A 17,233-nucleotide genomic window follows, 5' to 3' on the forward strand; every position below is an offset into this window, starting at 1 on the left:
GGCCCCTCAGGGTTCAGATTCACCTTTATGCAAATCTGTTCCCCTTCCCCCAAGGATATTTCTGACTAAATTGGGTTCAAATCCATTCATAACTTTATGACAAGTAGCGATTTAAAGAATTACCTCTATTTCCCCTATTGGGCCCCGCCCCTTTGGCCCCTCGGGGTCAGAGTCACCATTTATGCAAATTCTGTTCCCCTTCCCCCAAGGATGTTTCTGACCAAATTGGGTTCAAATCCACTCATAACTTTATGACTAGTAGCGATTTAAAGGAATTACTTCTATTTCCCCTATTGGGCCCCGCCAATTTGGCCCCTCAGGGGTCTGAGTCACCATTTATGCAAAATCTGTTTCCCTTCCCCCAAGGATGTTTCTGACCACATTGGTTTCCAATCCATTCATAACTTTATGACTAGTAGCGATTTAAAGAATTACCTCTATTTCCCCTATTGGGCCCCGCCCCTTTGGCCCCTTGGGGTTCAGAGTCACCATGTATGCAAAATCTTATCCCCTTCTGCCAAGGATGTTTCTGACCAAATTTGGTAAAAATCCAATAACAGCTTTTTGACTAGTATCAATTTGAAGCAAATGTTGACGGACGGACGGAGGGACGACGGACGGACGGACGCCGCACCATGACATAAGCTCACCGGACCTTCGGTCCAGGTGAGCTAATAATAACTACGAAAATAAACCTGCTTTTTTTTTCACTAGCATTTATAGATGTCAGTAGAGAGAAAGGGAGCAGGAGTTAGTATAGATGGACTAAAATAACAGATATGACAGAAAATAAAGAATCGTAAGAAACAGACATCCTTTAAAGAAGTTCATGATTATCCCTAGTTTGTTTGGATAAAAGGTTAAAAGTGCATTTTCTCTATTAGATTGTATGGAGCATTTGCTGTATGTTTAGCTATTCATTATGTCAAGGTTATTGGACAACTACATGTATGCTTCAATATACATGTATGTAAAATCATGTGGGACATGAGTTAAGGTTTGTGTAAAATGTTTTTTGGAGGAGTGACCCTGCAGTCTATTTTGTTTTCTGTTGTTGGACATTATTAAGAAATCCACTTTCACAGCATAAATTGACTATCACAAAACACAAAGTGAGGAACTTATAATAATAATCAATAATCTCTTGGTCACTTGACTGAATCCCACACCAGATTAGTCTGTAGCTCCAGACTGACCATAGTAAGGGCTGAAGAAGGCCACCAGGTAGTGGTCGAAAACTACCCGTGAGTAAAATTGATTTATTTGTTGAGTGACATTGTTAAAAATTTCATTTATTTTAATAATCCTTACTTCTATGTTAACTTCGCCCTAGATTACTAGATTAATATAAAACATTTAGAGTGGGATCAGAAATATGACCACTTATAGTCTAAATAACACAACAAATCATTTCATTTTTTTTTCAAAACAACCATGTTTTAATATAACTAGGTCAAGACAATCTCAGGAACATTTCAACTTTGACCTCACTCACGCAGATGGACATTGAAAAAGTTTTGAAAAGTTTTCATACAAATGTAACATGACATACTATTTTGTGGCTTTGATAAAATTGCACATTTTAAGCTTCCTCAGAAGTTTAGAACAGTATTCATAAGATCATTACTTGCAAGGAAGTGAAAGGTCTTCTTAGTGCAGTCAAACCATTTACATATCATCCTCATACTTTGAGCCAGATGATCTGATAATACAGACACCAATCAATTTTTTTTAGTATTCATGTTTCCCTCAAACTTGGTTCTGCTGGCTTTATGGGGTGTGCATGGACATATTTCCATGGCGATTGAACAGGCGCTTGTGAAACAAAATTCTCTTCTGTTTTTACCTCTCTGTAATACACCAGATTTTCCTTCAAGTCTGCATGTAATCCTGACTTATCAATATTTAACCCAAATGCATCAGCCAATTTTCTCCGAGTTAAAACTGTGAAATTCAAGAACAGCCAAATGACAATTATGGTCAACTCATTTAGTTTGTATTTAGAACCTGGATACCATAACTTGTACTCTTCCCTGATGTGCAGTAAGCAGTCACTTTCAGGGTCATACAAACAAATAGAAACATGATCTGATGTGGTTCCAATCGTTGGAATAAAGAAACCTGATAGAGCACTTTTGTTCCGGTTAACTTGAGCAAATCCATTTGTAATAGCTTCAGCCAAGACTTGCTCCAAAACCTTTGAGTCCAGCAGAACACACTGATGACGTCTCTTGTATTCCCCTACTATATCACAATTTTTGTCAGTTTCTACCTTTCTTTGTTTTCTTTGAGGTTCATCATTATCACTTTCATCATCCTCAATCTCTTGAAAGTCATCAGTTTGTTTTTTTCCGAATACCACAGCAACTGTACGGTTCACCATTGTATCGACTCTGCCATGCCATGTTCTCTTTGATCCTGTTGACAAATAATACAAATGAGTATCTGTACTCTCACAGGTATAAAAAAGGTCTAAAAATAGTCACCTGAGTAACACTATGTGAGCTGATCTTAATCTTACTCTTATTTTTTGACTGGTTTATTATTGTTTAACGTGTGGTGATTGCGAATGTGTGTTTGGGAGGCTGTTGTATGTCCATGTTAAAGTTTCCTTATGGAAGTTAATAACAACTATTTTCATCGGCCCCTAAATGAACTACTTACAAATAGGGACTTCATCTAGGTGACCCTATATGTATTTGTGCAGTTTGAGAATAATCCTTTAAGAACTTCTCCAGAAATCGTGATAATAAGATATGACTGTCAAGAACAGCCATGGCAACCTTTTGGCCATGTTGTTTTTCTGATCAGTGTCAAAATGATCAATTAGGAAGCAAGAGAAACATACATGTGAAATGAAAATGATCCATCCAGAACTTCTTCACTTATATTACTACACCATAACTACATGTATGTCAACAAAAACCAAGATGGCCATCTGTCAGTCATGTATAAAAAATACCCAGCTCATCTCATGTACAATGTTTATATATCAACAACAATCTTAAACTTTCTAAATCTAAGATGGCCACCAGTGTCAGCCGTTTTGTTCAGTTAGCGAATTCAATTTTGACTGCATGGGTACAAAAAAGCAAAGTGGAGAACCTACATATCAATTTGGAGAAATATTGCTTCAATTCCTCAAAGAAATAGCAATATAAACTTCAACTGCCAATCCAAGATAACAGTCTGTTTGGCATTTCATTTGTCTAATCAATCTCAAAATTAAATGGGCATTACGTATACTTTTAGACCACAGGAATCATACACATAAAATTTGAGAAATATCATTCTATTACTTCAAAATAGTGATAACAATTAAGGATTGAATAGGGATGGATAGCCAACGGACCACGGACACTGAGGATGATTTGAACAGCCCACCATAATTCTCATTAATACTAGATAGTATTCAAATTAATGAATTGATTCATTTTCTGGTAAATCTAAGAATACATGAGGCCCAATAGACCTGAACCACTCACTTGTATCTGTTTGGTTTCCTTAAGCCAATAACTGCTAATCTAAAAACCAATTCCCCCAGCAAGCTACTACAACAAGAGGCCCAATGGGCCTGTATCGCTCACCTGGCTCTACAGCAGTTTTGAAATTGATTGAGGTCATTTATCTCTTTATTCAAATATCATAGTAAGCTAGGTTTATTCATATTAATAAATTTTCTAGTCCTTCATTCCAGCATTCTATTGGCCTACTATCAGGTCTGGGAGGCTCATGGCTATCGCAAAAATTATTGTTTACAGATTTAAGCTGATTTCACCCCTGTGACCTTGAATGAAGGTCAAGGTCATTTATTTGAACAACCTTGGTAGCCCTTCACCCCAGCATGCTACAGCTCCAATATCAAGTCCCTGGGCCTCTTGGTTATTGAGAAGAAGTCGTTTGAAGATTATAGCCTATTTGACCCAAGTGACCTTGAATGAAGGTCAAGGTCATTTATTTGAACAAACTTCGTAGCCCTTCACCCAAGCATGCTACAGCCCCAATATCAAGTCACTGGGCCTCTTGGTTATTGAGAAGAAGTCGTTTGAAGATTATAGCCTATTTGACCAATGTGACCTTGAATGAAGGTCAAGGTCATTTATTTGAACAAACTTTGTAGCCCTTCACCCAAGCATACTACAGGCCCAATATCAAGTCCCTGGGCCTCTTGGTTATTGAGAAGTTGTTTGAAGATTATAGCCTATTTGACCCATGTGACCTTTAATGAAGGTCAAGGTCATTTATTTGAACAAACTTTGTAGCCCTTCACCCCAGCATGCTACGGGCCCAATATCAAGTCCTGGGTCTCTTGGTTATTGAGAAAGTTGTTTGAAGATTAAAGCCTATTTGACCCATGTGACCTTGAATGAATGTCAAGGTCATTTATTTGAACAAACTTTGTAGCCCTTCACCCCAGCATGCTACAGACCCAATATCAAGTCCTTGGGCCTCTTGGTTATTGAGAAGAAGTCGTTTGAAGATTATAGCCTATTTGACTCATGTGACCTTGAATGAAGGTCAAGGTCATTTATTTGAACAAACTTTGTAGCCCTTCACCCCAGCATGCTACAGACCCAATATCAAGTCCTTGGGCCTCTTGGTTATTGAGAAGAAGTCGTTTGAAGATTATAGCCTATTTGACCCCTGTGACCTTGAATGAAGGTCAAGGTCATTTATTTGAACAAACTTTGTAGCCCTTTAGCCCAGCATTCTACGGGCCCAATATCAAGTCCCTGGGCCTCTTGGTTATTGAGAAAAAGTTGTTTGAAGATTAAAGCCTATTTGACCCATGTGACCTTGAATGAAGGTCAAGGTCATTTATTTGAACAAACTTTGTAGCCCTTCACCCCAGCAAGCTACAGGCCCAATATCAAGTTACTGGGTCTCTTGGTTATTGAGAAGAAGTCGTTTGAAGATTATAGCCTATTTGACTCATGTGACCTTGAATGAAGGTCAAGGTCATTTATTTGAACAACTTTGTAGCCCTTCACCCCAGCATGCTACAGGCCCAATATCAAGTCCTTGGGCCTTTTGGTTATTGAGAAGAAGTCGTTTGAAGATTATAGCCTATTTGAGCCCTGTGACCTTGAATGAAGGTCAAGGTCATTTATTTGAACAAACTTAGTAGCCCTTCATCCAAGCATGCTACAGGCCCAATATCAAGTCCCTGAGCCTCTTGGTTATTGAAAAGAAGTCGTTTGAAGATTATAGCCTATTTGACCCATGTGACCTTGAATGAAGGTCAAGGTCATTTATTTGAATAAACTTTGTAGCCCTTCACCCAAGCATGCTACAGGCCCAATATCAAGTCCCTGGGCCTCTTGGTTATTGAGAAGAAGTTGTTTAAATGAAAAAGTTGACGCCGGACAGACGGACGGACGGACGACGATGGACGCCGCACCACGGCATAAGCTCACTTGCCCTTCGGGCAGGTGAGCTAAAAATACATCTACCATGACCCAGCATCGATTGGTTATATAGAAGAAGTTCATCAGACATTTTATCCTTGTGACATTGAATGCAAGTCAGAACTAGAACACTGACACGTCAGAAAGGGCCCCGCTATGTGTCTGACCCTTCAGGGTAAATGTAATAATTATTGTCAGTGTTTTTCCTGCCTATATAACTGGGTGCGCCAAACGACCCCATTCTCAATGCGTTTTAGCCTGATTTTTTCCCAAAATCAACTCGAAAATTCCCAATAATTTCAACCAATCAGAAACCTCCATTTGTTACCATGGCAACAGACGGTTTCATAAGTGGTACCATTGTGTTTGGCTTCCCTAAAAACCCGTATGTACCAATTTTCACCGAAATCGAACAATATAGAAATTTCAACCAATCAGAAACCTCCATTTGTTACCATGGCAACAGACGGTTTTGTAAGTGGTACCAATTTTCACCGAAATCCTTCAACTCTTGTCAATAATTTGGCGCAAAAGAAAAAAACGGACAGACGGACGGACAGACAGACAGACAACCTGATTACTATAGGGCACCACATCTTCGATACGGGGCCCTAATAAACCAGGTTATTTATTAAACAAAATTACAGTTAACCTGGTTATTGCTACAAATTAAAATCAATCAGGTTATAAGATTAACCAGGTTATAAGTACAAACTTCAATGGGAAATTTATATAATTAACCAGGTTATTAGTACAAACTACAATAAGTTATATAATATTATATTCAACTTAGGTTATTAGTATAGGAGCAGTTGATGGTGATATCACGTCGGAAAACTAAGTAAGCACAAACATTTCATGTTATTAGATGATTTGTGCTGAATAAAGCCTTTTGAATAATGATAGGATTACATTCCTTTTCTAAAAAAAAAAGTAAATGACAATTTTAGACCTTTTAAATCCTTCAAACGAATTTAAATTGTTGAAGCAATCAAAGTTTCCAATTGAGAACAAGATCATTCATTGATAAGAAAATGTCAAAATTGTTTCGACTGCTAAAATCCAAAAGGGTCGATTACCTGGCATTTTGAAGCCGACCCAGGATGACCTTGACCGTTGACCTTTGAACTTGTGACCTTGAACTATGAGTTTGATCATTCTGTCAGTTAACTCTTGGTTTATTTCTTGACAACTTTGCATAATCGAATAGTGAACAGTTAAAAACAACAAAGATCCAGTATTTTCATGTTAATGTTAAAATCCAATATGGCCGCCTAACAGCCATTTTGAATCTGATTTGCATGAAATACTACACATCTGATCTAGGATGCATGAGGAATCATCAGTTCCAATTTGATACAAATCCTTTATCTCCTTCAATCATTTTTGTGCAGAAGAAAAAAAACGGACAGACGGACGGACAGACAGACGGACGGACAGACGGACAGACGGACGGACGGACGGACGGAAGGACAACCTGATTACTATAGGGCACCCGCATCTCTCGATGCGGGGCCCTAATTACTCTATTCATTAACACAAACTTGGTTAATACCTTCATTCCATGTATGCTACAGGCCCAATATCAGAACGCAATGAAGGCCTTATTATTATTGAAAATAAGTTGTCGGAGTTTTAAATACATTTTATTTGATTTCAGTTCTGCAAGGGAGATAATTGTCCATTGATAAAAGCGAATTGATCTTACCTACTGATGTGTCTCCTGCAGAAATCTTAGCCTTACAGCCACAGCCACATTCTTTTGGTAGTTGCTCTGCATATTTATCCACCTCATACACCTTGCCCGGGACCAACTGGGAAAATAGGTGATGTGCAAATCCAGCCATAATGTGTGTCTCTTTATTTCCACTTGTTAGAAGAGAGGCTTGTGTTACAATTTTCTGAATTGCCTCTTCATGTTTTTTTTTCTCTGGAAAATATTAACAAGATTGCAATGTAATGATTTTTAAGTACTGGAGGTAGAGTACAAGGACTCACTTGTCCATTTAAAACAATGAATTTAACAATTGAATACATTGAACAATGATAAATATGTCACACCATTACCATTCAGAATTCAACCAAAATAATCTGAACTGACTTCAAAACTTAGAAGGCCCAAAACACTGAAGGCTAAAAGGTTTACTCTACAAAAGCTGTACAGTTGAGTCAGAAGCTAGTTTATAACAAGAAGTGCCAGCTTAAGCTGTATCTCTTACCTGGTTAATTTGACCACACGTCAAAATAATGTTCAAGTTCCATGGAGTGGGGAAAGAACCCCTGTGCATATTCTATCATAAGGATTATGTTTATCTCTTGATGCCAAGTAATGCTATGGTTATGGGATGGGCTGCTGAACATTTCAAAGATATATCAAAGAAACTAATTTTGTAGAGGTGGGGAAACCCAAGGCCATCTATTTTAGGATGCATTTGTGTTTATGTCTTGAAGCCCAACAATGATAAGGATTATGGGGTCGGGATCTCAACTGCTTCAAAGATCTTAGAAACTACAGTTAAGTTCCTAGGGATGGGGAAGGACTCACAGACCATTTGTGCAACATTATTGTGTTTATACCTCTTGATGCCCATCAATGATATTGACATTCATTGGATTGGGTCTCAATAGTTTCAAAGATATAACAAAGGGACTAAGTCTTTAGGGGTGGGGAAAAACCCAAGGGCCTATTTTTACAACATGAATATGTTCACCTTGTGTTGCCAAGCAATGCCATACATGGTTTGGGGTTGGGAATCTCATCAGTTTCAAAGTTAAAAGAATAAAGTCTTTCATAGCAATATAACCGAATACAATGTTCCTTTTGCCCCGCCCCTCAGGCTCCTGAGGAGTCAGTCCAATCATTTGTATAAATTTCAATCCCAATCACCTAGATATGTTATCAATGAAATATGAATGTCATACAGTACATTGCTTAGTTCAAGAGAAGAAGTCTTCTTTAAAGTCAATATCAATATTGCCAAATTGCTCCCTTTTGGCCCCACCCCTCAGGCCCCTAGGGGCATGCAGCCTTACCATTTGTACAATTTTGAATCCCCAACCCAAGACGATGCTACCAGAAATATATGAGCGATATCCAATGTTTGTTTACAGATAAGTCATTTTAATTAAATTATATCAATGTAGCCAAATGGACATATTTTGGCTCCATCCCTCAGGCCCCTTGATGGTCAGCCCCAAAATTTGTACAGTTTTAAATTCCCAACCCTTAAGATGCTACCAGACAAATATGAGCAATTTCATTGCATTTGATTCATTTTTAGCATATTACAGAGCATTTCTGTGATTAAAATGGTGTAAAAATCACACCTTGTTATCAAGATTGCACAGATGAGCTGATAGAAGCAACCAAGATTAATATTGGGATAATGGGAGACAGCAGCATCAAATGTAAATATTATAAGAAATTCTTCAAGGTGATGACACCATCAGGACGTAATGAGCCATATGTCATGAAAACTGACAAGAACAGTCTTAATGGTGCAACTATCTGCTTTGTTGCAAAAAATAGTCTGCCCTTCCATAATAACATTAATGACAAAAAATGTGGAAAAATTTTGTAAATGTTTAGTGGTTACAAGGAGAATCCTTTTTTGGTCGCAGTGATAGATTATAATAACATCTATTACTTTTAAATAGATGGGGTTATTGGTAAAAGACTGCCTATTATCTTTCTGCAATTTGTTCACAGTTATTTGAGCTGGATTGTTCCAATGGATTTGTTCCATTGACGTATTTGTCATTGAAGTAAATGATACCAATATATAGTTTTGTTTGTATTTGTTTCTGTCAAACTAAGATGTAGATAAATTTTGAGTTAATTGAGTTAGAGTTGCTTCCCTTGGTACAGGGAATCCAGATGCTTGGTACATGTACACACACATACAGGGGGCGTTGCAAATTATACTTCTTGGAATTCATAGAGATCAGTAAAATTGTAAAATTTCATATTGTATTGGTTAAGTTTTAGAAATTTTCTTCAAGATTAAAAAAAAAATATGCTATTCAGCTAAAATTTTGATTGTCAGAAAGTTGTAATTCGAGATTGATGGCATTGATTAAATGTTAAAGGTTTTGTAAAGGTAGGCGGCCATTTTAATCAGTGGGGCAAATGAAGTTGTCAAATTAATTTGATATCATTCAGTATCAATATCAGTGGATGAATATTTATTTATGAAGAACACTTTAGCTTATATGCATTTGTTGTCGGTAGCCAATAATATTTGTAAACAGCCGTGACAAATATATAAAGCCAAAAAAATAAAATGAAAAAATTCCTTTTCAGTCTTATGTTCAATAATAAATACATAGAATATGACAGAATAAAAACATTACCTCATCATTAAAATAATAATAAAACAATCTAACACATTATTGTTGTGATATTTTTTCTATCTAATTAAGACAAGTTACCTCGGTTTTTTTTTATTTCATCAGTTATCAAAGGAAACACATGTTGTACAAACTGACAGTCTTTGCCTTCTGATGCCTGTAGTGTGGGGCCCAATAGGGGGAACAGACAATTTTTTAGAACTAATCTAGTACAAAGCATCCTTTCTGATTCAATTTTGCAGGTAGCTACAATATTAATGTAGGTAACCCTCACCCCCACCACACCTCCCTGCCATGGGCTAAAGGGCCCCATAGGGCAGATAGATCTAATCATAGAAGTATATCTCCAGTTGTGTTATGAATGTATTTGAACAAATTTCATTTGAAGTATCCTTTGGTAAAGGGCCCAGGACTCAATTTTTAAGTATAAGGATCTGCAGAGTATAAGGATCTGCAGAGGGGTGTGTTTGCTGAGTTTATCACCCCATGATCAGCCAGTGTCATTATAAGGAAGGGGCTCCTTGTAGTAGATGGTGCCTACCTCACTAGCAACATACACGAGGCCCAGCCAATGCCATCCAAAGCAATTAGGGTCAAGGGCACTCAAGGCATGGATGGACACAACCATGACAGGCTCAGAATTTGAAACATGCACATCAGACCAGGGATTATGTAGGCCTGGGTGCTCTACTGAGTACTGAGATTATGTAGGCCAATTAACAGTCTATTACCAACTGGGCTTAGTCCTATGATATAGGACTACTAAGGTTCATATCATGATTTTTTTGTACGTTTATAATCAGATACATTGTATTTACATTTTTTGAATTGTTAATTGTCGAACCTCAAAGTCTTATCGATAGTTGCAAAAAAATGTGGAGCAAATCTAAAAATTACTAACCAGTTTCATACGGTAGTTTTTTCAGTTTAATAAATGTTAAAAACAAATTTTAACTATATCGTAGAGCATTTACCAAGCTTGTTGTTGAATTTACCAGTTCTATTCATTAGAATGAATCCATCGGTAAACAAACTGCGAGTGTGCCGCCATATTAGTTGGAAAAGTGTATGTTGCATATATTTTCTGGAATACACTTACAAACAAAATCATCTCAAACAATTATGTGTTTTGCATAAAAAATATCTCCAGAATTAATTAACCTACGGAACGTTTTTGATGTGACCTAATAATAGACTTGTGTTGATCACTTATGGTACCTTTGAAAAACACTAAAACTTATTGATACCTTACACTCCAATCACAATGGTACAGTTAAGTGTAAGCTAACCTGTACACCCTAGTGCGCTACTAGTGCACTACGTTTAAACTAGTGGTGCACTACGTTTTAGCTACAGGTAAACTAGTAGTGCACTACGTCCAGTCAGGTGTGACCACAAATCCCCCTATACAAGTAATGGACAGTGCCACTGGACACCTGTGGTAGATACCTGTATTTGTTACATATACATACCTGTGTAAATTGACTGCCTTACATGTATATCTGTCATCCTGACTTTACCTGGTATATTTAAATGTTGATTAAATTTTATCTAATATCAACTCAAAATAAAATTGGCTGCGGTTCTTATATATATTGCACAAGAACTTTATTAAAACTCTATGAATTGGATTTGTAGTGGGGTTTTTTTTATCATTTTTTTTTTAACATTTCATTATAGTTTGAAATTAAGGTTTATCTTCATGATTTCAAAAAAAATATGCTTTTCGTTTATTTACATTTCATATTAATGATTAATTCTACCTAAGGCCTTGATGACTGTTTGTAGATTTTTTTTCTCAAGTACACTGTATTATGTATACATATATACATACATGTCTTAATATTTATTATTTTATCAGGCAAAAATGTTTTAAAATTCAATGTATTGTTACTTCACTTATATCTGTTAATTCAACCATGAAATCATTTCATAGTACATAATCAAGAATCAAGAATCAGAAATTTCATATATTCTCATTTATGTTCTGTAAGAGACATATAATACAGTACGAGGAGGGTGATTTGGTACTCAAACGCTCACAGAGCGTTGACCCGCGCAGCCCTCCGCTCAGAATTTGCACGGGTTTGCAGCGGGATTGCCGCGGGTTTTGAGCGGGCTTCGAGCGGATTGGCAGCAGGTTCGGGCGCGGGCTTGAGCGGGTTCGGGCGCGGGCTTGAGCGGACGTGTAGCGGACCCGCTCGCCGGGCGGGCTTGTAGCGGGCCCGCTCGAGCGGACTTGTAGCGGACCCGCTCGAGCGGAATTGAATAGGACCCGCTCAATCAGTATTGACGGTAGACTTTCAACAGCCTGGTGTCGATTAATTATACTTTAATTACCATGTATATGTTTTCAGTTGTATCGTCCATCGTAAGTATTTATTGGATGATGTACCTCAACTATGAGATACAAATTCATATGTGTAATGTATTGCTCATGAAATCGTTGTTATAAGTTGAATTATATCTGCAATGATGTACAATATGACAGTGTACTTGATGTCAGCCCATTTTGATAAAAGTATTTGTAGGGAAATATTGTAGTTATTAAAGTTCAAATAGACTATTTTCATACATGTGCAAGAACACTCACGAGTCATAAATCCAGTAATACTGGATATAGTCGTCATTTAGTGTTAGGAGCGGAGTCAATACATTGTAAATGTATCCTGTGACTGCTAACTGGTGACCGCCTTCTTTGGGAAAACGGAAAGGTAATCATTCCGGTTAATGGTGGACAATGAACCAAGTGTCCGCAGTAGCATTATTTCATTCTTACGGAATGGGGACGGGTCAAAAGGCGGTTTTGTCATCATTTCTAGAGTACTTAGGACGGTCGGATCTTGGTCAGAATTTTTGTGCACCTCGAGTGGGATATGGGGAACACGGAAATGTGCTCAATCCGGTAACCATTTTAATAGTGGACAATGAGCCACGTGTCCACGGCAGCATTATTACAATTCTGATTTAGCTGACCTTTGTATAGATGGCGTTTTGTGCATGACCTCGGAGAGGCCACATAAGGGGCTCGTTATTTTGATCTCGACTTATTTTTACGTAGACATTTGAAGTATTTAGCTAGCAACATGTCTGTTTGAGAAAATTATCTTTGAATTTCTGTAGTAAGTTTCATAAACTTTACAATTATTTGAACATTTCGTAGTTTTAAATCTACGGCCTAAAGATATTGTGTTTTTATTACTATCATTATTTATGTGTCCATCGGGGACATCTCTTGCATGGCTAATATCACGGACATACACTTACATATATTACCGGTAGATATCGAAATCAGTGCTAATAGTTTCCCAACTATAGTAGCTAATCATTTAATTACTTTCTTATCAGAAAAAAAATCGTCACAAGTGCATTGCTCTACTCGAGCTGACTTGGATTATATTTTTTGTAATCGTATGATGTTGATGAGATGTATACTCGCAAGACTAATAAAGAATTGAAAGAATTGAAAAAATTGTTACCATTTTAGCAACCTGGTACAAAACTATTATGTGAGATATCGAACACTTTTGTAAAGGATAATCGATTGCCTTCCCGATCGCTTTTTGCCAGCAAAGAAATACATGTAGTACGGTCTTTGATTACAAGAGCATTATAGTATATACGTATGTATGTATATCTTATGTTGTATATATACTATTAAATGGAAATTGTCAAATAAAATACAGTTTAAACTATACAGACCACAAAACGATTGTGTGTGTAGTCCAATATTCTTTCTTTATTGTGAGAAAAACAATACGTTTGTGTCATCTGTCATGTGTATGTGATAAAAACGTCAACAAAAACACATTCTAAACATATTTTAATCAATTATAACGACAACATGGGAATATTTCCTGTCCTTTTTATTTCGGAAGTAAAAAAAAAAAAAAAAATACGTACTGACTATGCGAAAGTCACCATTATTATCAAGACCTAAGACCCAAACAATGTGAAGTATTTCCTCCTTCACCGAGCTATTGACCAGTCCATTTTATGTCCGATAAAGCCTGAGATTAGATTAACTCTAATTGTATTAGATACACAGTGTACATACATGTACATGTAATTGAAATTTTCCATTGAAACTGGTAGGTAACAAAGAGTTTCAGGAGAAGATATGAACCTTGTCTTCAGAGAATGTAGGAGATGAGTATCATTATCTGTTTTCCTGTAAAAACGCAATCATTGAAAATTTGCAAAGAAATTACATATTCTAAATTATTACCGCTCAAATCCAAATAAAACTAAACTAAAAGGTCTGTTAAAAGGTCATAATTATAAACGAAGTTCTAAATGATTTGTCTTTTTTTTTCTAAAAAAATCTCTTCTTTGATTACGTGTATGTAATATAATCCTATGAATATTATGTTTTTGTACCTGGATTGTTTATTCATATATATGTACGTGTGATACAATGTTAATGTTCCTCATGTAACACATTTCCATGTGTTATAGTATCCAAATAAAACTGTGTGTATGGAGACCACGTGGTACAAATCGCGTCATTTACAAATCATGATTGGAGTTAATCAAAGTGATATAGATAAATCCTCTATACACAGGACAAATACCGGTCGTGTACAGTGTAGTTAACGTTATAGAAATGTTTTCACCTGCTGTTAACATCTGCCAATCACAGATTTTGATTACAATATAGCGAGTATACCTGTATCGCAGTGACCCCATCGGACCCCTACGGCTTTTTTTTACCTGCGGGCAGAATGTTGTTACATAAGGATTTAGCCTATGCTCCATGTTTACTAGTCTACCTCATCATTCTTTATTCCTCAAAATTTGAGAGTACAAAAGGAATAAAAGAAAAAGTTAAATAGAAATGGACATAATTACATTGAATTATAACGCTAACTGCACATCGTGATTAAGAATCATTCTGAGTAACATATCTTATTTCACATCACTTAGGCGCGGAAGTAAATTTCAGCTGATTTCTTTAGTAGGTACGCACAGTCTTTGGTAAACTCTTCAGTTAAAACATCACTGTCAAATTCAAAGTCTGAGATTTTCACTTTGAAAATAGTCTGGAGCAGGAGCTCTTCTGACAGGTTAGAGATTATCAGATAAGGCTGCACTCCATAACAAGAGGCCCAGAGGGCCTGTATCGCTCACCTGGTTTCATGAGATATGAAACAAGAATGATGCTTAAGTATATTTGTCGCTGGTATTGCTATGTCAATATATATCATAAGCATTTTATATGGGTACATGTACATTGGTTTTATTTTAATACTAAAATGCCAAAAGGTACATTAATCCATGAAATGAAATTGACTTTTGGCGCGACCCCATAGGGATGCTACCACACAAATGTGAGTGATATCCATAGCTTAGTTTCAGAGAAGATCTTGTATAGACCAATTGGCCCCTTTTGACCCTGCCCTCTGCCCCCTGGGGTCAGCTCCTTCCTTTATACAATTTTGAATCCCTACCCCAATAGGATGCTAATAGTCAAATATGAGCTGTTTCAGAGAAGTTGTTCATATCAATTTAGCCAAATTGACCCCTTTTGGCCCAGCCCCTCAGCCTCCAGGGGGTCGGCCCCATCATTTGTACAATTTTGAATCCTTAACCAAAGTGAATGCTACCAGTCACATATTAAAGATATCCATTGCTTATTTTCAGAGAAAAAGTTGTTTATATCAATTTTGCCAAAATAACCCCTTTTGGCCCCACCTCTTAGGTCCCCTGGGGTCAGCCCTGTCATTTGTACAATTTTGAATCCCTACCCTAGGGTGTTGCTACCAGGTAAATATGAGTGATATCCATTGCTTAGTTTCAGAGAAGAAGTCGTTAATATCAATATAGCTATATTGACCCATTTTTGCCCCGCCTCACAGGCCCCTAGGGGGTCAGCACCACCATTTGTACAACTTTGAATCCCCACCCCATAGTGATTGCTTCCAGGCAAATAGGAGCAATATCCTTTGCTCGGTTTCAGAGAAGAAGTCGTTAATATCAATACAGCAAAATTGACCCCTCTTGGCCCCGCCCCTCGGGCCCCCCGGGGGTCAGCCACACCATTTGTACAATTTTGAATCCCCACCCCATATTGTTGCTACCAGGCAAATATGAGCAATATCGTTTGTTCGGTTTCAGAGAAGAAGTTGTTTATATCAATATAGCCCAAATGACCACATTTGGCCCCGCCCTTCCGGCCCCTGGGTTCAGCCCCATCATTTGTACAATTTTGAATCCCCACCCCAAAGTGATGCTACCAGGCAAATATGAGGGATATCCTTTGCTTGGTTCCAGAGAAGTAGTTTATATCAATATAGCTATATTGACCCATTTTTGCCTCGCCCCTCAGGCCCCTAGGGGGTCAGTCCCATCATTTGTACAATTTTGAATCCCCACCCCAAAGTTATGCTACCAGGCAAATATGAGTGATATCCTTTGCTCTGTTCCAGAGAAGAAGTCGTTTATATCAATATGGTAGCTATATTGACCCATTTTTGCCTCGCCCCTCAGGCCCCTAGGGGGTCAGCACCACCATTTGTACAATTTTGAATCCCCACCCCATAGTGATGCTTCCAGACAAATAGGAGCAATATCCTTTACTGGGTTTCAGAGAAGAAGTCGTTTATATCAATATGGCCAAATTGACCCCTTTTGGCCCCGCCCCTCAGGCCCCTGGGGGTCAGCACCACCATTTGTACAATTTTGAATCCCCACCCCATAGTGATACTTCCAGACAAATAGGAGCAATATCCTTTGCTCGGTTTCAGAGAAGAAGTTATTTATATCAATATAGCCAAATTGACCCCTTTTGGCCCTGCCCCTCAGGCCCCTGGGGGGTCAGCCCCATCATTTGTACAATTTTGAGTCCCCTACCCATAGGGATGCTTCTGACCAAATTTGGTCAAATTCTGATCAGTGGTTATGAAGAAGAAGTCAATTGTTGACGGACGGACGGACGACGGACGACGGACGGACGGACGACGGACGCCACGGTATGGCATAAGCTCACCTTGGTCCTTCGGACCAGGTGAGCTAATAATCAACCACTTTTGTTAAAAATGTATCCCTTAGCGTAAAGGTATTAACAGTCTGTAACAAAATGTCTTATAGTGTCATAAAACGGTTTTCTACACAGCTTACATATAGCATATTTTTCCACAGGAACACACGTGAGCATTTTGCATACATATAACACTGTTCTTTTGTCGATACCAGATGTTTTAAGCATGTCATACGGTTTACTATAAGTACAATGGACAGACCGAAATCGAATGAAATCATTGTCTCCGTTCATTCTCTCGGACGATAGTCGATCCTCATATATAGCAATAGCTCCGTTTACAAACAGTTTCCATTGAATCTTTGATGGGAAATCCGCGTTTCGAATATAACACTGAATAAAGTCTAATAGTCCATACTTTATTAAAATTGACAAGATGTCGGGGATAAATCCCATTTGATTTGTTTCTTGGCCATCTATATATTTGAAAAGTCTA

General features: G+C 37.7%; 1 protein-coding gene across 1 annotated transcript in view; it reads right to left on the reverse strand.

Moving 5' to 3' along the window:
* Positions 1–1,410: 1,410 nt before the first annotated feature.
* Positions 1,411–17,233, reverse strand: part of LOC117325897 — a 29,662-nt gene continuing 13,839 nt past the window's right edge. Inside the window, exons 2-3 of the mRNA XM_033882401.1 lie at positions 7,117–7,338; positions 1,411–2,418 (exon numbers count right to left, since the gene is read on the reverse strand). Coding sequence (XP_033738292.1) covers positions 1,739–2,418; positions 7,117–7,338 — 902 coding nt within the window. The 3' untranslated portion in view covers positions 1,411–1,738. The remainder of the gene's footprint in view (positions 2,419–7,116; positions 7,339–17,233) is intronic.

This window comes from Pecten maximus, chromosome 4, assembly GCF_902652985.1.
Source record: "Pecten maximus chromosome 4, xPecMax1.1, whole genome shotgun sequence".
In the NCBI taxonomy this organism is placed as follows: Eukaryota; Metazoa; Mollusca; class Bivalvia; order Pectinida; family Pectinidae; genus Pecten; species Pecten maximus.